Genomic DNA, 27970 nt, shown 5'->3' on the forward strand with positions numbered 1-27970 from the left:
ACTTGGATGATCCCATAAAGGTACCATAAACCCTGGCTCCATGAGACAAGATTTGTTTCTGTGGCAGCTGTGGTTCCTGGGCTGGCTGGCTGGCACAGAGACAGCACCAGTGCACACGTGGCTCAGGAAGGAGCTGCTGCGCTGGAGTGGCACAAATCAGTGTCACATCAGGCCCCTTTCCCCCTGTTCCACTCACACCCACCCTTCCCTGCCACCAGCAGACTGCAGGAGCTGCTGCAACAAGGCTGGGCTTTAGGCCACCCAGTTCAGCCCAGTTCAGTGGCTGTCAGTTGCCTGTTTACCTCTCTGTTCTGGTGCAGAAAAATAAATAGCTCTGTGCACTTCTTATGTTAAACAGATGAGTTCTCTACTCTTCTGAGATTGTTTTGTGTTGGTTTTTAGTAAATCCTTTCACTCTTCCTTTGTTTAGTACAAATCCTCAACAGCTGCTTGTCTCACAATGAAGCTGTGTCTACACTGTACTGAGAGCAAACCACTGGGTCCTGCATTCCTTGTTCTCAGACTGTTTTGTGTGGTGCAGCCACTTTTACTTCATTGATTCTACCTTCACGGTTTCAAGGATCCTTGAAATAATTGCATCATTAGCAATTAGCTAATCTGTCTGCCTCGATGCTCCTGGACTGAAGGAGCTGCAGCAGGCATGGCAAGTCAGGGCTTTCTGAGAGATTTCTGCTCCCACTTTTTCTGCCATGTGCTTCCTCTTGCTCTTAAAAAAAAAGGGCGCAGGATGCATCAGTGAAATGTTCCCAGTGAAGAATGAGAAGCCAGAGTCAAGCCGGACACCAGATGCCCTGCAGCTTTTTTTCAGATGGCAAAAACCACACTCCAGAGTGATTTCCAGCTGCTTGAGCTGTGGTTTGAGTGGTCCTGGCAGTGGCTGCAGTTGCCAACAGCTCCCTAAGCCATGCAGTAAGCCGAGCTTTTGCATGACCCAGGTTGTGGAAGACTCAGGTGCCAAACCAGCTCCACAGATCAGCTTTACACAGCAGCAGTGAAAAATTGTCGTGATCCTTAACAGCCTACAGTACAACTAATCCTTTCTCTTGTTGAATAACCATACCTACATGGGAAAGGAGACATTAGGGGTATGAACGCTGGCAGGAAACCTCACAAAAGCAAAGCTTTCTCTAGCCTGTGTCTGGCATTCAAGGGGAGCATGTGGTAAGAGCTCTGAACATGTAGTTCAGCTCCCAAGCGACCTCAGTTTTCCTCTGGTCAGAGCAATGGCAGTCAGTGGTAGAGAGCTCTGATCTATGAAAGCGGCAATTCTTGGATGCAGGTCAGCTTTCAACACCAACCAAAAGACGTGTTTGACATAGCTCTGCATGAACAACCCCTTGCATCTCCCTCCAGTGCCCTTCTCTCATGTTTGCAGCACATGCAGTGACCACATTAGAGCAGTATCTGAGTATGTGAGGAAACTTCCTTCTTCATTGGCACTGAGGATCATCAGCAGCAGGAACTCTAGATCCCACCTCCCAAACTTGAAACATCCACCAGTGACTGCTGTCTGTTTTCAGAGCACATCAAAGATACGGTTTTAGTGGTGTTAATGGTAATTAAGCTGAGGAGCATGTATCTAATATTCTGTTTCCATCATTTCACAGGTAACATAAAGAAGAGGAGAAGGTGTCCTCTGTGTTTTCCTGTCCTCTTGCTGCTTTATGAATCAGTGGCTGATTTTCATGATGGTAGCAGAATGAAAATAAGTCGCATTTAAGCTTCTGGGTGATGCTTGAAGTGGGTGAATGATGGAGTTCAAAAACTTTAGAGGTCATGTAAAATGCTATTCCAACACCTCGTTGTGTTTCTACTGAAGTGAGGAAGACTTAACCAATATGAAGTTTCAAAGATGGAAAGAGCATCTGGATATTGTGATCACCATTAAAGGTGACCAGAAATCACCAGGATATTGAGAGTATGAAATTCCATCATCAGTTCATCAAAGACCAGACTTCAAGCTTCTGGACCTGCAACATCTGATATAGTGAGAGATCAAATATACTTGTTTCATGGTGCCAGTGGTAACTGATCAAATTTGGTTTGATGATTTTGGACTTCCAAAGCTCAGTGTTATGGATTTCACCTGCCTGTCTGTCCTGATTTGAAGCATTAAGGCCAGGAGCATAAAAAAAGAATAATCAGTCTTAGAAAACAATTTGGTATTGTCAGATTATCTATGAGAATCTAGAAGTGGTTCTTTTCTTGACGTGAATCACCAATGCCGTCATAAAGGATAGAAAGATATTTTCTATGACTCTCTTGTTATAGAATCATAGAATCATTTTGGTTGGAAGAGACCCTCAAGATCATCGAGTCCGACCATAACCCAACTCTGTCATCCTTCAGAAAGATTGAGAGTGGAAAAAAAATGAAGTAAAGAGAAGAAATTAATTAAAGCTGGAAAACTGTTAAGGATTTTTCTGACATTATCACAAAAATCTGAATACATACAAATAGCTTCAGTTTATTGCACAAAAATCCTCAAAGTGACAGTCTTCAAAGGTTTTTACTCTGTCTCAAATCAGGACTTCAGTTTTTTGTTCTTCATTCATATACTTGGATTGGGATTTAGTTCCTGGCTTGCAGGTGGCGACATCTATTTTATACTTGACAGTGAAATCACTGCTGTGTGTGGTTTACGTGGCCTTCTTCTGCAGAGTTATGAATAACTAGGCAACGACAGACAATAACGTATTTCAAAGTGTTACCGTGTGTCTGCACTGCTGGTCTCAGTGATATGTGGGCCAAATACTGGTCCTGCCGACTGCAGGAGCGAAACAATTGTCTCCTTTTTTCATCTTTTTTTTTTTTCCCCTTTTCTCTTTTATTTCAGCTTTGTGAACATTGAGAAAACTTGTAATCATACAGAGACAATAGTCAGGAATGGTATTCAGGCTCCCTGTCCAGATTTGGTCTGGAAGCAGAAAAACATAAAAGGATGGAAAAAGCTTGGAATATTCCATATGCCACAAACTGGGAAGGGAGGTCTCTGCTTCACGGTTAGCTCAACAACCTCCTTGAAATCTCTTCTGTTAGGAAGCGCTGACAATACTAGAATTTCCCAACTCATCCCTCAAATACTCTGTTACTTGGTTTTCAAAAAGTCCTCAGTTTAAACAGTTCAAACCACCAATCTTTATGTTCTTTCCAGCAGGTTATACTTCTCTGCTAAAGTTTCAGTGCCTGTGGAGTCCTGACAGCAGGGAGGTGGAAGGTGGGCAAGTTAAGGAAGGAAGGAAGGTCTGGTTTATTGTTTCTGTTAATCAAAGGCGAGCAGGGAAGCACACCTAGTATGTGCAGGTGGTAGTACAACAGAGCAAGGTGGAAAAACTCTGTGAGAGTATGACTGTAAGTAGCAAGTGGTATTTTTCTTAGCTATCTGCCTGGTTCTTCTCTCTAGCCAAACTCTAGCAAGAGTCATGGAAAAAAATCTCATTTACATGCCCCTCTTTCAGCTGTGTGAATGGAAGATAGTTTGAGCCAAATCTTGTGTGATGTTCCCGTCAGCCCGTGGCACTTCAGCCACGCAGATCCACTCTGAGCCCTTGTCTTCGCTTCCCTTAACTAGGCTTTGGATGACACATGCCCCTGTAGGGATATATTCTGCAGCCACACTTCCCTGTGACCGTATCTGAGAATGTGCTAAATATTACACGGGCAGCTGAATGTTACAGGACTCTGTCTGGACTAATAAAATCACATTGGGTAAACTGCTGTTCTCTTTCTATGAGTTATTAGGAGATGTATGCTTATAATGTACAGATTGTAAATTGTGGTTGTCTTTATACATCATTTTAAAGTATTAATAAAAGTATATCTTTTTACACTAGCTTGTAGTCCCTGTTGAAAAATGCTTTGGTTTTTCTCTTGGAAATGCTGTGGATTGTAGGTGCCCAGAACACCCTGTGTGCAAGGGACACAGGGGGGTCCTGCCAGCACTTACCGGTTCTGTGGTCTGGAAATGGAAAAAGAACTCTTTCTGAACGGGCAATGGGATCTCGCAATGCCAACTGACAGACTGCAAGTCCAGGATTAGGAGATACACAAGTGCTGACTGAAGCAACTTGCTTAGAACAGCAAATAGTTGTTTTCATAATTTCAGACTTCTTTGCAGTTAAAAGTTCTAAATTTAATCAAGGTTCAAAGCCTGGATATTATTGTGGGACAAAGCTTATCTAAAATGCTTTTATCAAATGAGCACCTCACGTATAGAGGACTGAAGTCACTGGCTACCCTGAGAAAGCTGTTCTGATCAAATCTGTGTTCTAAAAATCTTTTAGAATGAGAAAAAAGCTAACCTCCTACTGGCCATGTTCTTTTTGTTGTCCAAGAAGCCTTGCTGCAACACTCAGGCTTGTGTTACAGGGGTAGTCGGGTCCTGTCATCCGAGTCCTCTCCCCATCCTTTGAACACATGAAGCTGAGCTGTTCTGAGAAATCAGAAATCTGCATCTGAGATTCAGAATCTCCACAGTGAATTACTTGGTGGAATTTGTGTTGCTTGATCTGTGCATCGTGTGGCATAAACGCACTGCAGGGAAACGATGACAAACTAGCAGATATTGCAGTACGTACCTGTCATGACAAACTGAACCAGGCTCTTCAAATGGCATACGTGTGACCCTGAAAAACAAGTGTTAGCTGTGTCTGTGAACAGCATGAATTTCTAATTATTTAAACAGCAGGAATTGCTGCCTTCAGCAGCAAAATTCAGCCTTTCTTGTGTTGGTACCAAATGGGCATGCAAACACAAGCTTAACAAGTTTTTAAACTTGGCTATTCTTTATGTAGATGTCTAAATGGGGATTTAGTTCCCTAAGTGCATCTTTATGTGTTGGGATATTGTGTCCCAGGTGACTTCATCCCTGAATTGCAGGCCAGGAGTTTTATGGAACAAAGCACTTGTCAGAGTTTTAAGGCCCCAAACCACAACTGATGGAACCTATGCTGGAGAACACCTACTTTGTTCAATGACAATGGTTCGTTTCTTGCAGGAGCGGCTGAAAATTGCATTTGGGGGACGGAATTTTGGGGACTGGGAGCTAATTTCTACTGCACTAAGAGTTAAAAAAATGCCATTTGAGTGTACCCTGAGAGTATCAGGAAAAAAGTGTGATGTGCTAGTTGCTTTGTCATTGTTTCAAGAGGGATCTAAACTGGCACCCTCTGGTCCCTCAGACTGGCTGTCAAGAAACTCACATGACACCGTCGGTCTGGATCCCAAAGCCCAAGCTGGGAGCAGATGGTAGAGACATGGGCTGCAGAGACATGGTGCATGGAGAGAGTTCAGGAGAAACATCTGCAATCCTGATTTATCTAAAATGTTCTTGCTACATCAACTTGGCTTAACAATGGCACAGTTAAGAAAATAAGACTTTTCTAAAAAATACAGTAAGATTAAACCAGTACAGTGCCTGCCCTGAGCAAGATGTGGGTTCCTGTGGGTTCCTGCCCCTGGCCCAGTGCGCAGTTCCTGGTGTGTCAGTTCAGGTCGGGTATTTTAAGCAGTTTTTCCTGAGGATTTCCTCCATGCTGGCCATCTCAACCGTCTGCAACTATTTGCAGGTACCTGTAGAAAAACTGGAATTTCCTGGAAAGCACATTTCAGTTTTTTCTATTCAAATTGAAAAAGAACTACTCCGACAAATGACTTTACTTTTTCATGGAAAAGGTCAGTCTTTATTGCTTTCATGTCTGTACATAGGAACACAAGCTTAAACAATCTGCAAAGTATTATATCTTGTGTTAGATAATGAATCCATCTGACATATAAAATTCACTCTCTGATCTATTTCAAAACTCACAATTTAAATAAAATATCTTACTAGCACAGTTCTTGCCGTAATCCTGCCCTGAACAGAACCTCCTTGCAGTCACTCCTGCATGTTTTCCCCTGAGAGCGCTGTCTTTGAACTACTGGCTGGTAGAGTTTCAGTGTGTGATTGTAAAACTCGCTGAAGCAGTTATGGAGAGCGTGTCCATTCAGGTGACGTGGTATTTATTCAAAGTTTATCAAATCTGAGTAATGTCTTGATTTTATTATTTGTTCATACAGTCCATCCCAGAATTACCTATGGAAGCCCAGTATGGTGCAAGAATCTCTGCAGTTGGTGCACACTCATGGAGAAGAGTCACAACTGACAAGGTCTGATGACAACTCTTCTTCTTGTCCCCTTGTCCTTCTTTTCATTTCTACATTTCAGAGTTTCTTTCATTACTTGTTCCATTAACCTGATTATAATCCATGTCAGGTGTTTAATGAATCTGTTTAAAAGAAAACACATAAATACAGAGTAACCCTCTAAACCTAAAATGAACAGAGAAGTCATTGTGTACATTAGATTTAGCACCAGGTCATCGACTTATTGAAACAAAAAAAAATTCAAACCCTTTTGTGACTATGGATAATAATTCTTTGAGAAGTAAAGGCCTGAACAACCTTTCAGGGAAATCAATTTAACAGTTTCTGTTAATGTCAGAGCGCACTTGTCCTTGGTGTAATGTTAATAGGGGCATGAAGATGCTGGAGACACAGCAGAAGCTACAAAGAGCCTGAACGAAGAATGAAACGCGATGGCCCCACGTTCTGCACGAGCATGGACAGACTGAGTGATACGGTTTGCTGAACGCAAACAGGGTGACACAGTGTTGGGGAAAGGTTCTTCTGTGCATTGAAAGCAGATTAAAATATTGGAAGCAAAGAATAAGGATTGGTAGGAAAGAAGTCAGTAGCAGAGTATGCCAGGGACCAGTTTTTATTCAACATACCATTAGTGATGCAGAGAAGAAAGTGAACAGAGAGATCATCAAGACTGCAGGAAATAAGCTCTGTCAGGTATTCGGATGCTGCACTGCTAGCAAGAGACTCCAGACAGATCTTGTGGGCAAAAGGTGTTGGGCTTGGAAAACATTTGCTAAAGGGCTGGGCAGTAATGTGCCCTCTAACATCCCTTATTCTACCAAGGAGAATGCCAGAAAATATGAAGAGAACAGGCAGCAGATTTAGGTCAGGGCCCTGCGCTGCCCAGAGAGCATCCCCTGCACTGCCAGAGCCACAACGCACGGCTGGGCCGCCGTGCTCTGACTCATCCGACGTTTCCTGGTGTGCCCCTTTCTGTAGGTGCTGGAGCAGAAACAAGAAGGATTTTTGTGTTGCTGTTGAATGTCAATCAGCTACAGTACCCTGCTAACAGCCAAACACTCAAAATCCTGTTTCTTAAACCAAGAACAAGAAAAGTGGAAGCAGCAGCTCCAACACATTCCTCATTTGGAGCTTATCTGATCGCTTTCCAAGTTGAACTAAAAGCTCTGATCCACAGCAGACAGTTCAGAGATTGTTAGTATTTTGCATTGTAGAACAAATTCTAGGCTGACTTAAAAATAACACAGTAAAATGTCTTAGGCCTGCAAAGCAACGCATAAAGCTGTCAAATGGAAGTTTCAAATATTGCTGTAGGGCTGCTAGTCCAAGACTGTAATTTGTGGTCGCAGATATTAAATGGGGTATGAATTATACAATTGACCAGGAGATTCAGTCTTGCCTTTCCATTCAGCTGATTTAAAAGTCCATCCTTCAAATTTCATGCAAACCTAATTTTTAACAGAAAATTTCAAAAAATTCAAAAAACAATGGGAAATGAAAAGGTAGCAACTATTTTTAGACTCTCAGAACTATAGTCTTCTAACAGCCTAAAAGATACCTGTAAGCATTTAACAGTATGGCTATTATAGCGTAACTAGCATTAGAAGAAGAAACTCAGCCATGGTATTTTTGATAATTCTGTCTGTGAAGTTATTGCTCTTCACAATTTGAGCTGGATCAAAGGGAACACGGTGATTCTGTTTTGTATCCTGACTTTGCTTTCAGGTTCCTGGACAAGTGTTTCAGACCTCAGGGCCTGTCTGGCCCTTCACAGAGTTTATAGCCTTAAGTCCATTAACTGAGCTAGAGCTTTACCCAACAACAGATCAGTCAGTGCACATCATAATTTTCCACTATACTGCTATTTTCCATATGTCTGCTATTAGTTTTTACCCTTTTTATCATATATATTAGAAACATACTTGTGTCCTTAGAAAGCACTGTTCAAATTACTCCGCTATTTTTTTTACCATTGTGGCCAAATTTATTCTTTAAAATCACTTGTGGCTGGGGCTTTTAAATGAAACCCATTCTATCCTAAATTAGTTGTCTCTTAATCTTCTATGCCTCATTTTAATTCATGTCATTAACAGGAGGTTTTGGAAAACTTTTTAAAACCCACCTCCTCCCTTGCATTATATAAATGAATGCATTTGGTAGAAAACCACCCAGGACTGTCCGTGGCTGTTGTTAATGAGTCTAAATGGCCAGTTCATCAGTTAACCACAATTTTGTTTTCCTTCCATCTAGCACTGAATTCCCTTTAAGAACAGCTGAAAAGCAATAGCAGAGCTACCGGCAAGTCCGAGGACTCAACTTCTGTGAATTTTAATAACACCTAAGAATTCACAACAGAGTTCCAAAAATTGTTGTCACTATAACTTGCATAAAATACCTGTCTGCTCTGTATCATGGAGTCAACAAACCACCTTGTTTTTAACGTGGAGATTTCTACAAATAAGGGAAGAGCACAGAGAAAAATGGCAAGGTAAAATAAGTGACGGATCATGGTGCTCATTATTTTTAAGATTCAAAGTCTGAAAAGGAAGAAGTCAGGTGGATTCTGATGCATTTATGTGTATCCTGACACCGCTAGTGATAACACCCTTCTGATCTGTTCCCTTTTGGGGCATCTCTGGTTTAGAGGGCTGGAACGGAGGCCCAAGTAAGCTGGGCTCACAGAAGCCAGGAGCAGCAGGCACAGGACGGATCCACCTGCCTCCTTCTCTCTGCCCAGCCCATCCTATCCCACACAGACACCAGATTGGCGTTGTATCAATGAGCTCATGAGTAAAGCTCTGTCTTTGAGTCAGGACTTAGACACCGGCATTCAGCAGAAGTGCTGAGTCACGAGTTTTGAGTGCTGGATTCTGCTCACTGAAGGCGTTCATCAGAATTCACCTTGATGAAGAAGTAAGGTAATGCTTGTACTCTAAGATTAAATCCAGTATTTCCTATTTGGTTTTCATTATTGATTACTTTTGCTCATTTTCTCTCGGATTAGAGTACTTAGTGATGAGTCACATCTGATTTTAAGACAGCACAAGGAGAACAGTCATATTGCTTTACTCCAGTGGACTTCAAATATAATAAAGAACCTGGCACACTCAAGCTAAAGCAGTACATAAGTTCAATTCAGCTCAGTTTATGCAGATGGATTTCTCCATTTGAATAGGATAGGAAGCTTCTTTGAGCTGCTTAGTTGTCTGCCTTCAACCTCTGCCACCAATTATGCTCAGGAACTTGGACATAATTTTGCTCCTACTGAGTTTAGTCAAGTGAGGGTTTTGTTCCAAGAGAGAACAGAGCTATTCTGATCCACATGCTTTTTCTTTTTACATCTAAATTAGCCTTTCCACATCCTGCAGAATCGCCTCTTGGGATTTCCCCCCTTTGTTTCCCTGTCACACATGCCACTCACCTCCTGGGCACAAGGCATCGCTTGCTAAAGGCAATTAGCACACTGCAAGGCTTCAGCTGAGGTTAATCATAGCGTTTTAGTTGTTCTCAGTAATCACTGGTGAGTCATATAAGGAACACTTCTCTTATATTCAATGCCAAGAGTGTGCTGATGAATTTTTCATCTCTGCTGGTAAAACTGAGACCTTTTCTTCCTGTGGCATCTTGTGAACCCCCATCACTCCTGGGTGTGACCCAACAGGCGGGTGGGCAGCCGGCCTAGGGAGCACGTATTTCTGCTCCAAAAAGTGGAAAACACAGCTCCAAACTGGGCCCTCTTCTGCCTGCCCTGCTAGGGAACTGGCGAGGAGGAACGGCACAGAACAGGGAAGAAACCTGTAACCACGGTATTAACACAAATTCCTTTTCGTGGTGACGTGCTGAGTCTTTGCCTGGTAGCAAAATACTTATGAAAATTGTGGCCTGGTTGCCATGTATATAAATATAATAAAATATATAAACAGATGAAGCACAGTAATAGCTTTTTTTTCTCTACAATAATTGATCTAACTTTATGGATTTGTGATTTCATTCTCAGTGGAAACCACCATCTAACATGACCACTTCCAAATTAAAGGATTAAGGCTGGAGCTGGCACCTGTGCAGAGCTCCATATAGACTGAGACTTCTGAGCTTTGGGAAGACTCCGCATTTCTACATACAGAGGTGACACGGTTTGCAGAGCTGCTTATCCTATTAATATGAAGGAAAATTTTAAAAAGGCCATTTATCTACACTAAACAGAACTATGTTCAGACTCTACTCTCTGTCAAACTATGTGTTCCTGCAGTAGGAAAAATCCACTGAGAAAAATTATGTCTGTTCTCCTTAGATCTTCCTGACAACTAGATGCAACTCATCATGACAAATCCTATTTGGCAAAAAAAGTTATTAAAGTTTTTAATCCCTACAGTAGATGCTGTTGGAGTAATACAATTTGGGGTTTGAGGAAAGATGTTTCGGGGGAGAAAATGTCTAGGGCTTTTCACAAAAAAGATTTTGCTTATATTTCCATTCTTTTTAATGAAATTCTTTCCCAGAATACAGATCATGTGTGTTATTTGCCCAGCTGAAAAGGGAGAGGAGATGACAGCCAGAAAAGCAGCCAACAGTGTTTTGTGGGGAGTTTAGTTCTACTCCAGACCTGCTATCCTAGCAGAATTGATTCTAATCCAGCTGCTTGGGATGGACACCAAAGGCTGGCATGGGCACTTTCATGTGCAGTAACTATATGCAGTGGGATTTCTTCAGCAGCAAAGATCTGTCCCCCCTGCTTGTTATGCTCCCATCTGCCTTTGACCAAGCTTTGTTCAACTGGTTTTGTATGATCCATGTCCCTCCAGCACCAAAGATTTCCATTTTTTTCTTTTAAACTATTGACTAAAATTGGCTACTATTGCTTTACATGGAACCGGAACAGAAATATTGAGGAGATAGTTTTAATCTGTATGAAGGACAGCTTTTAAAAATCTGTATGAAGGGAAGGTTTGTGGGGGTTGTCCTTGGTGGTTTTTTGTGGTTTTTGTTTGTTTGGAGTTGTCGTTGTTGTGGTGGTTTTTTTTTAATTAGCATACTGATGTTAAACGGCATTTGTATAGTATGTTCATCAAAGTTATGTTTGTAACCTTACAACAGAATTCCTATTTCCATAATTCCAAATAGAAAACAAAAAGGTATCTTGAACTGGTTTTCAAATTTACAGACAATATTCTGCTAAAAATTCTACTGGCAGATTTGGTAACACATTTCAATTTAAACTGTGAATGTTTTCATTAACATACATTTGGCACAGAAAGTCCTAGCTAGAAATAGTGATTTTCTTCCCGACTGCATTTCAATGTTTCAAAATACTAAAATCCTTACAACATTTCTAGAGTTTTAGTATTGCTCAACTACAATGACAAATTGATCAAGCAAACCCTCTCGCTACAATTAACATGAGAAGAACTGGGTAGTTTTCTTATTATTCAAGACAGAGGTTTTAAAGGGCATCTGATCAATTTCTGGCTCGAGTATGGTCTCTGATTTTCAACAAACATTAGCCTGGATGTTCGTTTAGACTCAGAGCTGCTTTCAAGACCGGATTAGCAAAGTTGTTGACGAGCTGTAAACATAACACCCAGCACAGCAGCTGCAGTGGCTCAGCACTGTGAAAATGAGTCTTTAGGGACAGACGTTCTCGCTGCGCAGAGGGCACGGAGCGGGGCCCCGCCGGGAGCTGCGCGGCGGGAGGAGCGGCGGGGGCAGCCGGGCAGCGCTCCGCTCCGCGCCCCCCGGCAGCCCGGCCTGCACAGCTCCGTGCTGGCAGCTGCGGTGGTGTCCGTGTGCCTGTGTCCCCGCTGTCCCGGAGGGTCTGTCCCCAGCCCGCCCGCGGCCGCTGCCCCAGCCGAGCCCCAGGGAATGACTTACTGCGGGTCCGCGCCGCCCCGCTCGCCCCTGCACCGGGAGAAGGGGGGGCCATTTGGAAGAGATGATGCGCAGAAAGAGCCGAGACGCTGCGAGGGTACCCGGGGCGTTCCCCGAGCTACGGCCATGTCGGGACACCGGCCCCAGCCCCGCGGCGTCACCCCGCAGTCACTTCGGAGCGCCCCGGGGCGTCACTCCAAGTACCCATCAAAAACATCCAGCTCGCTGTCCGTCTCGTAGAGCACGGAGCCGGGGTCGGAGAGCACCCCCAGATCCACCAGAGCCTGGTCCATATCCTCGGGCAGGAAGACGATGCCTACATTGAGCACGATGTACTCCATCAGGAAGGCATAGTACAGGATCAGCACGTTGACAAAAAACAACCCCACGTAAAACATATAGGGCAGCACCAGCAGCGCATGGAAGGCCCAGGACTCCAGCGAATCCAGCCGTGCCGAGACCGCGGCGGGCATGCAGCCGTGAGGGGGCTGCGGCGGCAGCGGGCACCGACCTGCCCGGCGGGGCGGGCGGCAGCGGCGGGCGCCGGCGCGGAGCCGGGAGCGGGGTGCGCAGGACCGCACTCTGCAGCCCCGGCGGCAGCAAAGGGCAAAACCCCAGAGCCCGATCCGCACCCCGGGAAGAGCCGAGCCCCGCGGGGGCGGAACAGCCGCAGAGCGGCCGGCTCGGTCACCTCCCTCTCCGGAGGAAGCGGCGTCCCGGCAGGCTGGCGGGCTTCAGCGGCGCTGCCGCAGCCCCGCCGCTGGCAGGAGGCTCCTCAGGGGCATCTCCAGCCCGACTGCTGCAGTCCCGCCGCGGCTCCCCTCCTCCCGCCCGCAAACTTCCCGCAAAGAGCCCGCAGGCGCGTTGTCGCGGTCGGCGCGGAGCACCTGCCGCCGTCAGCGAGCCCGCCAGTCCCGGCCTGCGCGGCACGTCCCCCCCGCTCCTCCGGCCTCCCCGCTCCGCCGCTGCCCCCGCCGCACGCCGCGGCTGTTTACCGGCGTCCGCGGCCCCTCGCAGCGCCGCCCGCCGCGGGCGCTGCTGGTTGGCCGGGAGCGGCCGTGACGGGCGCCGGCGCCTCCGCCGCGCTCAGCGGCAGCCACGTCCCGCTCCGGCGGCCCGGGGGCCGCCCCGGCGGGCTGCAGGGCACAGGGGTGGTGTCGTGCCCGGCCCGAGCCGCCCCGACACTGCGGCAGCCCGGGGGCTGCATTTGCCCGTTTCTGGGCCCCGGGGATTGTTTTCCGATCCCCTGTTGTTCACACGCCTCGCCGGAGCAGCGGTGCGGGCCCGGGCCCCTTCTGACCTCGGCAGAGGCATTTCTGTGCGGACCAGGGTTTCATCTATATCAAAACACGATCAGAGGCATTGCTTTAAACTTTTTTTTATTTTATTTTTTTTTTTTATGTAGGTGACAGACTCTTCAGCCTTTACCTACATTTAGTTTATTTATCCGGTTAAAGAAAAAAAATAAATTAACGCCATGTCAAGACGGTCGCTAATGATGCAGTGCTATCTTTATTCTGCTTTAATTTAGTTTTAAAGCCGGTTCGAAACTGTGCCATCCCAACCCATCCCCCAGAACCACTTGGTCTTGAGTTCAGGTGAAGGAGGAGTGTAAAGGGGCCAAATTTTATCTGAAATTACGATGCATTTGGGAGGTATCTGCGCAGCTGGAGTTGGGGGGGGAGATGTTTAAGCTAAATTTAGTCTTTCCTATTCTTTTAACTTGACAGTGCCCTCATGACCTGACAAGATCTAACCCAGAATGCCGAAACGAGTGAAGGAATCGAATAACCGGAGCCGGGTCCCCCGGCTGCCGCTCAGCCCTGGCTCCGGGAAGGGCCGGGCATCTCCGGCCGGTGACACTCGGTTCCCTCTGCGACAAACGGCCCCAAGCGGGGCGCTTCCACTTTTCTGGGGAAATTCTGACAGGAAAGGAGAAAACGCCGGGCCCCGCGGGGGCTCCGCCGTGGGCTGGCGGGACAGCCGGGGACAGGACAGGACAGGAGAGGAGATGAGATCCCAGCCCGGGGTCCCGGGTGTCCCGCGGTGCCCGGTGCCGCCTGCCGGGGCTCGCGGTGCCTACTGGGACTCGCAGTCCGGGGCGGGCACGGGCCCTCACTTCCCAGCGTGCTCCGCGCGCGCGTGCGCCTGTGTGCGCCGGTGGCCGCCGCCGGGGCCGCTTGCCGGGGTCCGCCCGCCCGGGCGCCGCTCGCCCCTTCGCCCGCCGTTCTCCGCGGGACGATGAAGCCCTAGAGCCCCGCGGGCCGTAGCAGCCGTTCGCCGCCAGCATGTTCGGCCGCTCCCGCAGCTGGGTGGGCGGCGGGCACGGGAAGGCCGCTCGCAGCATCCACTCCCTGGACCACCTCAAGTGAGCGCGGGCCGAGCGCCGGCCGGGGCGGCTGTGAGGGGAGAGGTGTGGGGAGGCGGGCTGGGGGCTTGGCAGGGGTGCGGAGGGTACGGGGCGGCCCGGCCCCCGCTGCGGGGTGCTCGGGGCAGCGCTCACCCTCGGGGGGCTGCGGAGCGGGGCCGGGGAAGGGCGGCAGGGGCGGCCGGGCCCGCCGCTCTCCCCGGTCTCCCTCCGGTGCGTTGTGGCGCAGCTCCCCAGGCCGGAGCTGCCGGAGCGGTTCAGCATGGCAAGGAGGCTCCGTGCCGTGCTGTCGGTGTCTTTCTCACGGAAATCTGCCTTTTTGCCCCAAAACACCTTCAGGGCAGACGCGGTTCCGTGGTGCCATGTCACACTCATGGCTGTGATACGCGTTTGTTTGCTTGTTTCTTAATAGTGTCTCAGACTTATTCAGTAGAGTGTAAGAGGTGATAAATACAACAAATACCGCATTCCTCTTGAGGGAGAACTATGTTTCCTGGTAGTGGATAGAATGGGAAAGTGAGGAGCCTGGTCCCAGCCTGTAAATAATACAGCCTGTAAATAACATAGACTTTTTGAGGAGTGTGTGTGATCTGGGCAGTCAGCAGTGATTCATGACGGTGGTTTTGCTGGTCCGGGGATGTGCCCCGGTTGGGAGGTTTAGCAGCTGACGCACAAGTAAAGCTGTTGAGCTTGAGAATTATAAGACAGGTCTCCGGAGTCTGAAATCCCGGCCTTGCTGCTGGCTGCAGGAGGTGGAATCGTTTTTTGCAGCTCTGCTGCTGGGAGGATGGCAAGGGATAAGACGATTTTAAATTTTCTGTTCCATTTTGAGAGTTTTCCAGTTGTGAGAAAAATCAGCTCCACTGTTATAGGTTATCTTTCTACTGAACTAGAAAAGGAGGTCATTAACAGAGGAAGTATTTTCTAAATGAAATCACAGTGAACATATAGCTCATTGAGAAATAAGTGACTGGTGGTTTTTGACAATTAGTCAAATTACAAGGAGGACATGAAAGGAGCCTGACAGTAATGAGCAGGGTGCACTTGGACAAGATTTGGATCTTGCAGTTACTTTATCGAGATTATTTATAGAATCTGATTCTTGCCTCTAAACTGGAAGAATGTTCAAAACCAGCAAGACTAAGTGAAATGCACCACTTTTTACCAAAGACAGGGAAATCAAGTCCATAAATACAAAACTGGTGATGCAGTAGCACTGCAGAGAGTACTTTTGCAACCATGGTAGGCCAGACTAGTAGGTCAACATGATCTGACATTGCAGGAAAAAGGGGAAAAGCTGCGCTCAGATATAAACATAGGGATGTTCTATTTAACATACAAAGGATAGTCATTGTGTACTACTCAGCACTAGTGGAGCCCTAGATCTATCTGGTTTCAATATTACACTTGAAGATAGAGTAAGAATGCTGATGCGTGATGAAATTTGAAGAAATTTAGTTTAAGTTTAGAAAAAGATAGGCTGGTGAGAGGGAGCCTTCGGGATGTTAGAATCTTTCGGGCAAGAGAAGTGTGATCATACATTCTCTCAGGGCGACAGAGGGTAGAAAAAGTGATACCCCCTTTGATTTGCAGCAAAGGGAATTAAGCTGTAAGTGTTGTGGCTTGTGCTTGACTTCTTATCTGGGAGTTGAAGTATATAGTTCTCTACTGAAATAGTAGCTTTGGTTTGTTTGCTTTTTTACATGGGATTTCTTGAACTGTGAAATCTGAAATGATAGTATGTAAGGGATACTCAACATCTTTGATGTGTTTAGACTATGTATATTTTAATTGTTTGTTTAACTAGGCTCTATCAACTTCAGTTTCTAGCTAAATATCGACAGCAAAGCCAGCTACCTATTGCTAAAGTGAAATCTAGGACTTTTCTAAAGTGGGTAAAGGAACAGCAGGAAGAAGGACAAAGAACCTTGGTTTTGGGGTCATGAAAGAAAGTCAGTCTTGTTAAGCTCACCATCTTGTGAACTGTGTGTTCTCATCTGTTCAGCCTGCCAAGAATGTGTGTTGTGTCCCGTGTGAATGAGTTGAGTAGAATGCACCCACCTTGCTATTAGCTTAGTCTGTAACATGGTGTATTATGCTGTGTTACAAAACTGAAATTAGCCCGCGCTATCTTTATGGGAATATTTTTATTTTTTAACATGCATAATGTAGAGTTTAGTCTAAATTGTAAACAATATACCTGTTTAGTAAAACTGAGTTACTGCTTTTGCCAATAAATGTTGGATCTGGGACTTCCTATCAGCTCTAATGCAGTTTGTCTGAGGCTTGCTTTTGAAATTTTACTATTCAGTCTTTCCACAAACGTGCTGTAGAATGGATCAGCTAAAGGAAAATTGTGAGGCTGTTTGTATTAAGTGTTTTGATACAGTCTCTTGGTCTAGTGAAAACAGTTACAATTCAAACCAGCTTTCTAGTATCTTCCTGAACTGTGATCTAGAGGGGCTGTGAAACAGTACTATCTGCCTGAGTGCTTCTGACTATTATTTTTCAGAGAACTTGATATTTTTGTGCCCTTTGTTTAGTAATTGAGGGAATGTCAGTAAACAGAGAAAGCCTAAATACTCTGGAAACAGGAACAATGTTAGTGGTTGCTTGGGAAAATGGTCTGAAGATTGTGTCTGACGCAAGGCCAGAATCCACTTCTTCAAGGAGGCATCCAGCAGTTGAAGATGAGACCTTTTTTTACCTCCCTTTATATAGTCCTGTGTTTATTACCTGCTTCCAGTTCTAAAAGCAAATACATCAACCCCGTTTTAGGCAGCAGTCTGTCCTGCTACACAAGCCTGAAGTTAGTGCATTGTCCTGTAGGTCGGGGCTTCTCCCAGTTCTCTGCAGCCACTGACAGGGCAGTCACTGCACTCAGCTTCTGCAACCCCTCACTTACGGAGCTGTGACCTGTGGTTAAGGTACCAAAAAGTGTTTCATGTTGCACCATTGAGGATGGTCTGACATTGGCAGATGCATGGTCAGATCTCCCTGAGAGCATAACTCTGTCATCTTTCCCCACCTATCTGCAGATTTTGACTTTGCATTGGAATAGATGAAGAGGATTTTATGTCATTTTTCCGGGTATTTAAGTGGTGATATCTTAAGCATTTCTGAAGAGTTCATCTGGTATCTCTCGTGTTCCTGCTAAAGTGAAAGGCTTTGGAACTTAAGCTTAGTATCCTCGTTTCTAGATTAAATTTCTTTTCCTGCTTTTCTAAGAGATATTTTATGTAGGCCTGTTGTTACCTTCATTTCCCATTGTTGCTTCTATGCTTGGTATTTTAATTGCATACTGATTGCACAGAAGGTTTTATACTATTAGAGTCAGGTGCTGAATGTTTCTCGTGACTTGGTCAGATGCAGTGTCCATAAACGTGAATGGTTGAAGACTTGTGTCACAGGTGATTCATTTCCTGAAGTACTGTCCGTGCTATACGTCAGATTTTCTCTATGAGAACAATATGTAATTACATAGTTACAGCAGCGTGAAGAAGCAAGCATGTTATGGTTATGTCTGGGCTTTTTAAATTTGAGTGCATGACTTTCTAAACTCATATATTTTAGTGTATTTTTGTCAGTAATAAGTAGGAAAGTCATTAACATACACTTTCTATATTCATGAGTTGTTATGTTATCCCCTTGAGCCTGGGTTTATTGTCTTGTTAAGATGGTGGCAAAATTTCCCACTGATTTTGATGGTAGCAGGTGCTTTGACTCTTCCAGCATGTTAAGCTTTTGTTAAAAAAATCTCCTCTTTGTAGGTTTAGCATTTTGGAGCACCAGCTTGACCCCTTTATAATCAGTATTTAAAGATAGGCTTCAAGGATTTATGTAAATAAAAAAATAGTGGGTTTGTGTGATACTTTATATTTTCATAATATGGTATGTTTTATGTCTGGTATGAGAAGCAAGTATGTGTGTGCTTTCTCATTTATTCTCAAGTGAGTAGATAAAGGAATAGCTTGGAAGTGAAGCTCAGGTTTTCTGTAAGTGCATCGTTGTGTTAGCAAATCAAGGAACTTTGCAGTAATGTTGATATTAAGTAAATTAATTTGAAGTTAATGTGTTCCTGACTATTAAGTGTTTATTTTTGCATCTGTAATGCTCTATGTTCCATAGACTCCTGAGGTGAGGTAATAATTCTTCTTACTGCTTCTCATTCCCAGAGTTCTGCTGTTGAAGTAAACTTTATTCCCAAGTTTGCATGATGTAACTTATTAGTGAGAAATAGATGTCCACAGATGCAATAATTTATATATGACTTCAAATGCATAGGCTAAAATATGTGAAGTCGTGTACTATTAATTACTCTCTTTAAACTCTCTCTCTCAGGAAAAATCCTTACTATACAGATTGGTGCGGAATGAACGGCTCTGATTGAATTGTCTTTTGTCTTCGGTTGTTCACTGTTCCATTAACTGATGCACGCTCAGACCAGTGACTTAGTTTTTGCCGTGTCTTTTGTTTTGGTGACCTGATAATACATATAGTGGCAGAAAGGGAAGTTTTTTCATGACTTGTATGCTCTTTTAGAAAGCCCTGGGAGTTCTCATAGGTGGTGAGACTTAAACTCTCCTATCTTCGCTGTGGATCATCAATCACACTGTCAGTCTCCATGAAAGGAACCTTGAGCTGTGATCCTCAGATTAGTTGAAGAGGATTTGCAGGTGCTCTTTGACTTGCTTCTTAGTGCCTTCTGTTTGGCACGGCATGTGACCAGGCAGTTTTGGTTGTAGGGGACAGCTATGAATCAGCTTTTCACAGAATCACAGACTGGTTGGGGTTGGAAGGGACCTCTGGAGATCATCCAGTCCAACCCACTTGTTCAAGCAGGTTCACCAGATCACACAGGAATTCATCCAAAACTTTTTCTAGAGTGGTGCTAATCTGAGCAGTTTCTGTTTTGGATTTGGAAAATGAGTATTGATTTATGAGAGGGGGAAACCAGCCTGAAGAGGGAGTGAAAATTTTTTATTGAAGAGAAGGAGTGTGAAAAGTCAATCTTCTTCTCCTGCTATCTCTTCCCTTTTTCTTCCTCTTTCCTCTGCTGTCTGGTAGGTTAACCTTAACATGTTGTAGGCGTTACCACATTGCTGATTGGGGAGGGAAGGGAGCATGCTGTCTATAAATCTTATTAATACTGTGAATTTGCAAGAGTTGTTTACCTCTCAGTGTCCTTGTGCAGCACTCAACGCAGTAAAATAGTTATTTGATGATTAATCAATATCAAGATCAGGAAGCACACAGCATTTTACCATAACAGCATAATAAACTCATCTGAAACAGCTTCTGCTCCTACGTGGCTTATGAGGATGGACCATGTCTTGCACCAGGTCCTGTGAAGCTCTAGCCAACTGTGTGGCAGCTCAGTGGTTGGAGAAGATTCCACAAAGCAAATTTAAGTAAACTGCAAATGTGATCAAACTTCTTAAAATTGAATTCAGGCATGAAAAGGCTTCTGAAACTAATATCTTGTTTTGTCTTTGTAAGTCTGATAAATAGTTGGACTAATCTGATAATGCGTGTTCAGTTAAATGGCGTTTTACTCTACAGCTGCATGTTTGCCTTGTGCAGTGATTGGCTTTTTTAGAATAGATGAAATTACAGAATCACAGAATGTCAGGGATTGGAAGGGACCTCGAAAGATCATCCAGTGCAATCCCCCTGCCGGAGTAGGAACACCCAGATGAGGTTACACAGGAAGGTGTCCAGGTGGGTTTGAATGTCTGCAGAGAAGGAGACTCCACAACCCCCCTGGGCAGCCTGGGCCAGGCTCTGCCACCCTCACTGGGAACAAGTTTCTTCTCATCTTTAAGTGGAACCTCCTGTGTTCCATGCACCCATTGCCCGTTGTCCTGTCACTGGTTGTCACCCAGAAGAGCCTGGCTCCATCCTCCTGACACTCTCCCTTTCCATATTGATCCCCATGAATGAGTCCCCCCTCAGTGTCCTCTTGTCCAGCTCCAGAGCCCCAGCTCCCTCAGCCTTTCCTCACACGGGAGATGCTCCACTCCCTTCAGCATCTTGGTGGCTGCGCTGGACTCTCTCCAGCAGTTCCCTGTCCTGCTGGAACTGAGGGGCCACAACTGGACACAATATTCCAGGTGTGGTCTCACCGGGGCAGAGTAGAGAGCCCTACAGTAGCTTCACAAAATTGGTGTTCTTGCATAATAGCTGCTTGAAATCTTTGGGTCTGTTGCTTAAAAATTGGCTTCTTCAACTTCTAAACCCCTGCATTGTTCATAAAATTTCAACCTGAATTGCTGAACAAACTTTAATGGAATCCAAAACAATAATCATAGGCTGCCTCAGAGTCAGGACATGCAAACTGCTTTCCACTAAATATATCCCAGGAGTTTTGATTAACTCCACTTTTCATGGGAAGGTTGATAATATGGACAATCTGTTTTCATTTCCAAACACTTGTGATTGTATTGCCCAGATAATCCTGAGTGCTCAGGTGTTGCTCCTGGTTTTCAACAGATTGCAGTATAGTAATATAGGAGCTGTGTTTAATAATCTAAACTCTTGCAGCTTTAAAATGATGTGAAATTTTTCTGATCATGTATTTTACTAATTACTTTCATAATTCTGCAGCTCTCTCACATCCATCCTTTCTCTTTATTACTATATTAAAGGAAAAAAAAAAGAAACAGGGAGAAAAGCAGTGGTGATTCTTGGCTTGTTGTTTTTTATTAGAATTTGTCACCTCAGCCTTTTTTTTTTTTTTTTTTTTGGTAGGATAAGGGGAACTAATATTTAACCTTTAACTAATCTTTGATCTTACTTTTTGGGGAAAAAAAAGATAAATAAATCATCTTAGAGAGTCCTGGTCATTGCCTATCAGACTGATGTGAGTCTGTAGGGGTCTCTGCAGCCAGAAGGGATCCAACTTTTCTGGTTGGGTTTGCATGTGCCTCTGCCCAGATGACCCTTCCCTGTCTCAGCTGCTGTGTTTGTACCTGCGGCTTCTGGTTCTCCCTTTTTTTGCCCATCACTCCTCTGACTTCATCATACCCCAGAGACATTCACTAGGTGGCCATAAGAAACACCATGGGACACTGGTCGTGTACTTTCTAGTCCTGTGTTAACAATTGCGTAAGCGTTCGTTAATTCACCTGGCTAGTTATGGATTGGTTGCGTTTGTCACATACTCTGTTCAACAACTATTTTTCTTTCTGTATCAATATTAAAAGCAAATTTTAGGATTTAAAACTGTACAATGATTAGATGTAGTGAGTGTGTGTTTGTGTCTACATTAAGTGACAGTGACGAAAGACAAACCTCTGGTGCACGTGAAAGTGGCAGGAGCGCATACTACTTGTGATTATATTTTCTTTTAGGTACATGTATCATGTCTTGACCAAAAACACAACAGTAACAGATCACAACCGCAACCTGCTGGTAGAGACTATTCGTTCTATAACAGAGATCCTGATATGGGGGGATCAGAATGACAGCTCCGTATTTGAGTAAGTACTTCAAAGCAATTTGGACTCTGGTTTTGTTTTTGAAGAATGATTAGAGTTGCATAGAGATGTAGTTCAAAAGGTTGGCACTTCTAAGACTGTATTTTATGAATCTGTCTAGAAAACTCTGTCCTGTAGTAGACAAGTAAGCAGGATCATATTTTTATACAAAGAAACAAAGAATTTGCTTCTGTTAACAGGAAAGTGCTCCAAGTCCAGAGCCCCTTTCATGTACTGCTTTTATTCGTCTCTCAAATCATTGATATAAATACAAAATCTAATCTCTTTTAGGGCCCAGATTTACTCAGTACATCTGTTAATATCATATGACTTTGATTTATTCACTTTATATAAGATACCACAAATATCTTATTCTAGCTATGATATTTAGAGTTTTTGTTCAGATGTTATTTTAATCCTCATAAAATAGTGTGATAGAAGAAGGAGCTTCAAAACAAATATTGAGAAATCGAATATACTAAAAATAAAATAAAAAAGGCCCTGGTTTGTTGACATCCCTTTTCTGCATAATTTTGAATGTTTAAGCATCCTTGTTAGTATTTAAGGCTTTCAGAAGATAGTCTTCTGTTATACAGGTAAAACTTTGCAGAATAATTCTTCGTAAATGTAGAACATACTGTTTGTCAAACTTGCCTAGAATTGTTCCTGATCCTAGTAAAATGATGTTCCTGTTAAATACAGCAAGTGACTTAATGACACCTGTATTTTATTTCAGCTTTTTCTTGGAGAAGAATATGTTTGTTTTCTTCTTGAACATCTTGCGTCAGAAATCTGGCCGTTACGTGTGTGTACAGCTCCTGCAGACTCTGAACATCCTTTTTGAGAACATCAGCCATGAAACGTCACTGTGTAAGGGTACACTTTTAAACTGTTTAGCATTAAGTGGTGAAGATTTGGTTGAATTCACAGTATCACAGTATGATTGGGATTGGAAGGGACCTCAAAAGCTCATCTAGTCCAATCCCCCTGCTGCAGCAGGAACGCCCAGGTGAGGTTGCACAGGAACATGTCCAGGTGGGGTTTGAATGTCTCCAGAGAAGGAGACTCCACAGCCTCCTTGGGCAGCCTGGGCCAGTGTCTGTCACCCTCCCTTTCATTTAGCAAAATTTAGTGCTAGTGCCCCTTCACAAAAGAACTAGATGAACACCTAACAATATTTTAAATTGAATGCTACTGAACATACAGTGCAATTTGACTCCAAAATACCCTTTCATATAAATTTTCAGTAGTACAAAAGGAGTTGTTTGGTACTACCAAACATTTATTTACTATATTTCAAGGAGTCCTTTAAGTCAGCAAATTAGTTGTGATCTGAAATGTTTGCTTTGCTGCCGGAGATGACTGGTGTAGAACTTGTACTGGAACCATTCTGGCATCATTGGGACTGGCATTCAGCCACGTACATTTACTTCAAGGTTTTTAGAAACATATAAGAGGATAGAGAATTAATAGTTAAAGTACTCCACAAGTACAATGAAGAGAAAGTAATATACAAGCCTTTCAGAATTCATGACTGTGGGAGAAAAATAGTTGTCTGAAGTTTTATTAGCTACAAAGCCTACAGAAATTGAGAGAGGTGAAGTATATTCTCAGTTGTCTTGTTCTTGGGAGCAAAGACCTTTGTAGGGAACAATTTCCTTTTATTGCCACTTGAAGCCGTCACTGAAGGAGTTTGGCTAAAATTTGGGATCTTCAAGTACCAGGTGGTTTGTTGCTAGCTGGCAGTTTCCATACAGCTAGTTAGCATAATGGTCTTTTTCTTTCTGTTAACCTGTGTAATGTCTCTTGTTTTTCAGACTACCTGCTCTCTAATAACTATGTAAATTCTATTATTGTCCACAAATTTGATTTTTCTGATGAAGAGATCATGGCATATTATATATCATTTTTGAAAACTCTTTCCCTGAAACTCAATAACCACACTGTACATTTCTTTTATAATGAGGTAAGTGAAAAAAGAGTTGCAGTATAATGGTAAGAGGATTTTAATTAGAAATTGATAGTAATTTGGCACATATTCTATTTAGTCTCTTGTCTCAGCATGTCCTGCATTTATTTGTATAAAGGTAATATCAGTGATTGAGAATTCATTTGTGGGGATCTCTGCAAAAGCATGATAAAGAAGGTCTTTGTCCTCGGACAATTATAATAAAATAAAAATCTGAAAGTTTGTGTTATATCGGACTGTTTCAGTAGTTCTGGAGTCTGCCTGCCTGGGGATTCATCTTGTTTATGCCTTGTTTTCTTGTGCTTTTATAAACAAGAACGTTTCTGTTACACCACTTGGTTCTAAGAGGCTTAGTCAAAGTCCAGAAAGCTTGAGTAATCAAAGGCCAAAGTTGAAATGGATTTTTCCATTCCACTTTTTGCCAGAAGAGGGCATTAACGCACCGAATATGTGCAGCATTAACATGGGAAGCTCTGGCACTTAAAGCGTTTAGTGCAGACCTACATATGCAGCTGACTGTGCATTGTAAAATCATTTTGATTACTTAAGATGAAAATATCAGAGTAATACATGGAAAGTATTTTTCGTAGTGAATCCAAATAAATATTCTGTACATGTTTTGGTTAATTCATAAATACTCTCTTTCCTCTTGTTACAGCACACTAATGACTTTGCTTTGTACACTGAAGCTATTAAATTTTTTAACCACCCAGAAAGCATGGTCAGGATTGCTGTTAGGACTATAACTTTAAATGTCTACAAAGGTATGCTTTTTATATATTTAAAAATGCATGTGTACAAAATGCTTGTTTCATTGTAGTTTAATTTTCAATTATTTCCATCCAAGGGTTTTCAGTCCATTTATTAATGAGATTAAAAAGCTTAGGATGTTGACTTCAGATACACATTTTGTTTTTTATGAAACAGGACCCTAAAGCTATAGTATCTAGTTGTATATAGTATTGTTTCCTCACAGGTGAAACTGGTTAAAAAACAAAAAGAGTATCAAGCGTACGCAAGGAACTTTAGGTTCCCTTCAACAGAGATCAGAATGTGACTGTGTTTTAACAACCAACCAAAAACCCCCACCAACTCCAAAACCAAAATGCTTTAAGAAGATCAAGTATTTTTTTACTTAACATCTTGAGCTTTGTGATGTGTGAAGCAGTAACCTTGCTGACCGTGTCACTTCCTTTTGGATTTGAAGTGCATTAGAATGTGACTGTAGAACTCTGGGGTCCTGCAGTCACTCCAGTCTAAAGAAGAGCTTGTCCATTTCCAGAGGTGTGCAGTGAAGGCCAGGAGGCTGCAGTCGCACATTCCTGTGTTGGACATTCCAGTAGCATCTAAAGAAAAAGCAAACCAAACACACCAAACCAAACTTCACCGTGAGAACAGTTAAGGGCTGCAACAGGCTTTCCAAAGCAACTGGGGCGTCTGTGCTGTTTGAGCTCTTCAAAACAAGGCCCTTAGCAACCTGGTTGAACTTTGAAGTTAAGGCTTCTTTGAGAATGGATTTGAACTAGACAACATCCAAAAGTCACTTCGACTAAATTTTTCTTGGGTCTATAAAATCTGTAATAGACAGAAAATATTACTGTGATCTCTGTAGAAAAAATGGTGCGTATTCAGAACGTCTCCCTCTGAGATGAGCATGCTGTAAGGTAGCATGTATCATGGAATACGTTCATGCAGGGCTTCTTATTCTTTAATCCATTTTAAATTATGTTTTGAATTTATACAACTTTCTATCGATTAAGTAGCAATTTGATTACAGTCTTCATCATAGAAGAATGTAAGATCATTTTGAAAACAATGAACAGTTGGCTTTGCAAATAACTGGTTGGCCTGCATAGCAGGTTCTTTATAGTGTTGATTGCGAGGGACACGTCTGCCTTTTGTATGTTGAGAAATGGGCACTTGTTTTCTACTTTAGGGAGCTGTGAACCCAAGTATGAGCTCACAAAAAGAGCAAAGTGCAGGCTTCATATCCTGTTTGTTATATATTTATGTAACTAAGTATTTTTAGGGTAGAAAAATGTTCTTATCTAGAATTTTCATTGAATGTTGTAGTGATATGGAGGATAGGGTTGGAAAAACACAGCTCAGATGTTCAGGTTATGTAGTTTTCTGACTATCCATTTGCATATGTGCTGATCTAACACCTGCCTTTTAGTTTAGATGCTTTGTGCTTTAGCTTTTTAAACCCTTTGGGAGGATGTCACTATCCCAGTTCCTAATCCTGTTAACTGTTGTCTGTTTCTTTTGCCCTTCCTTCACTGCTGATTCCTGTGTTCCCTAATGCAGTGTCATGTAAGTCTAACTAGCTTGACTTTCAGCATTACTGCTTTATTCTTATGCTTTTTTCTCTTCTTTTTAATAAAGAATGCGCTAAAAAACCTTTCTGAATTCCACTACATTTGTTTCTCTTCAGACCTATATAAATATATCAATATCAGGCTCATTCAAGCCGGTTAAGAATTGATATGATGCTTTTGTAGATGTCCATTTCATGCGTAAGATCATGTCAGGTATATACTCATATGAAAAGCCAGCATGTAATCAAAATACAGAAAATACCTTGTGTTTCTTAAAAATCAATTGAAAAAAATGGGCAACTGATTTATCTTTTTAACAATTTCTCTTCAGTGGACAACCAACCTATGCTGCATTACATTAGAGATAAAACTGCTGTCCCTTATTTCTCCAACCTGGTTTGGTTTATCGGAAGCCACGTGATAGAACTGGATAACTGTGTGCAGACTGATGAAGAGTAAGCTTTTACAAACACTGGGTATTGAATGGAAATGCTTTTCTGGGGTGTTGATACTCTCCTTGCTTTGTCATAGTGGTCCAGTTAAGTTAGTTTCCTTGTAGACAGTTGAAGCTTTTCATTCTTGCAAAGATTTTCAGTGTTTCTTTGAAGTAGTAGCGGTTAGTGCTGTGTGCCCTGGCTGTGCTAATATTTGTACAAGTAAATTGGTGTTTGGCAACATGCTTTTTCTTCCACTTTGTTTGAATTCTTCTAAATTCAGTAGATATTCAGAAGACACAAAAGGTACTTTGTGCTTCTTAATCTTATGAACTTTGTCCTTTTAGTGTTCTTTTTCTATCAGGTTGGTAGAACAGCATTCTGAAAAGGCTGTAGGAAAAAAAATTAAACTGGAATATTTACTTAATATGTGACATGTCAGACCTGAATTTCCTGTGTAATGTTACACTATCAACTATAGAAATATTTTGTTGATCCAGGTTATTCTTGGTTTGCCTTCCCACCCCACCTTAGAATGGGTGGCTGTTCCGTGCTTTCTTGAAGTGAAAAGGTACATGTTAAATACAACATAGATTTTTTTTTTTTTTTTTAAACAAATCTTACCATGTTTTATGGTTGGCACTGGAAATCAAAGTTTTGTGAAAACATTGCTTCTGAAATCTTGGGGGAAAACTTGATATGGGCATCCTAAAGCACATGTAATCCCGAATGCTGTTTGATGGCTTCATTAGTTGACTTTACTGAAAACATCATCTGTAGGCAGTCAGTCTGCGCAAGGTGATCTGTGGAAGAAATGCACATGAGTTCTCTCCTTAAATTTGTTAGACTGATGATTATATCTGAGACTTTCTTCCTACTCTTTTTCAGGCACAGAAATAGGGGCAAACTGAGTGACCTGGTAGCGGAACATCTTGATCATTTACATTACCTTAATGACATCCTTATCATTAATTGCGAATTTTTAAATGATGTGCTGACAGACCACCTACTTAATAGACTCTTTCTTCCACTCTATGTGTATTCGTTAGTAAATCAAGATAAGGTAAGCTGATAGATGCACACATTGAATTTTTAAAGGTATTATTACTTTCAGTATGCACAATGATGTGTTCAGCAGGTGTATTCTGTAGTAGGGTTAATGCTGCTGATATCTGTGTTTGTGTGTTTTACATGAAACAGTTGAAATGAGGTGACTGTAGGGCAGATACCTTGAGCCTGAATTAAAGGGCAGAACAGATGAAATTTTACTCACCAAACAAATACTAGTTTGGATGACTTGGTTGTTAAATGCTAACAGTAGTGGAGACAAGCAGAGGTGTACATTTGGAACAGGGTTTAAATCGATGCTGGGA

At 43.0% G+C, this 27970-nt stretch overlaps 2 protein-coding genes across 4 annotated transcripts in view; one reads left to right on the forward strand and one right to left on the reverse strand.

Annotated features, from left to right (window-relative positions):
* Window positions 1–12221: 12221 nt before the first annotated feature.
* DEXI (Dexi homolog) lies at window positions 12222–12503 on the reverse strand (the record flags this gene model as incomplete). Its single annotated transcript, XM_080354032.1, has 1 exon — window positions 12222–12503. The coding sequence occupies one exon, from the start codon at window positions 12501–12503 to the stop codon at window positions 12222–12224; it is 282 nt and encodes a 93-aa protein (XP_080210158.1).
* A 1687-nt stretch (window positions 12504–14190) lies between these two features.
* Window positions 14191–27970, forward strand: part of CLEC16A (C-type lectin domain containing 16A) — a 72682-nt gene continuing 58902 nt past the window's right edge. For all 3 annotated transcript variants that reach the window (XM_080353799.1, XM_080353800.1, XM_080353801.1), the window contains exons 1-7: window positions 14191–14398; window positions 21751–21879; window positions 22613–22746; window positions 23694–23842; window positions 24504–24609; window positions 26495–26618; window positions 27486–27660. In XM_080353799.1, the coding sequence (XP_080209925.1) occupies window positions 14319–14398; window positions 21751–21879; window positions 22613–22746; window positions 23694–23842; window positions 24504–24609; window positions 26495–26618; window positions 27486–27660 (897 nt within the window). In that variant the 5' untranslated portion in view covers window positions 14191–14318. The remainder of the gene's footprint in view (window positions 14399–21750; window positions 21880–22612; window positions 22747–23693; window positions 23843–24503; window positions 24610–26494; window positions 26619–27485; window positions 27661–27970) is intronic.

The sequence above is a fragment of the Nesoenas mayeri genome, assembly GCF_963082525.1.
Source record: "Nesoenas mayeri genome assembly, chromosome: 15".
NCBI lineage: Eukaryota > Metazoa > Chordata > Aves > Columbiformes > Columbidae > Nesoenas > Nesoenas mayeri.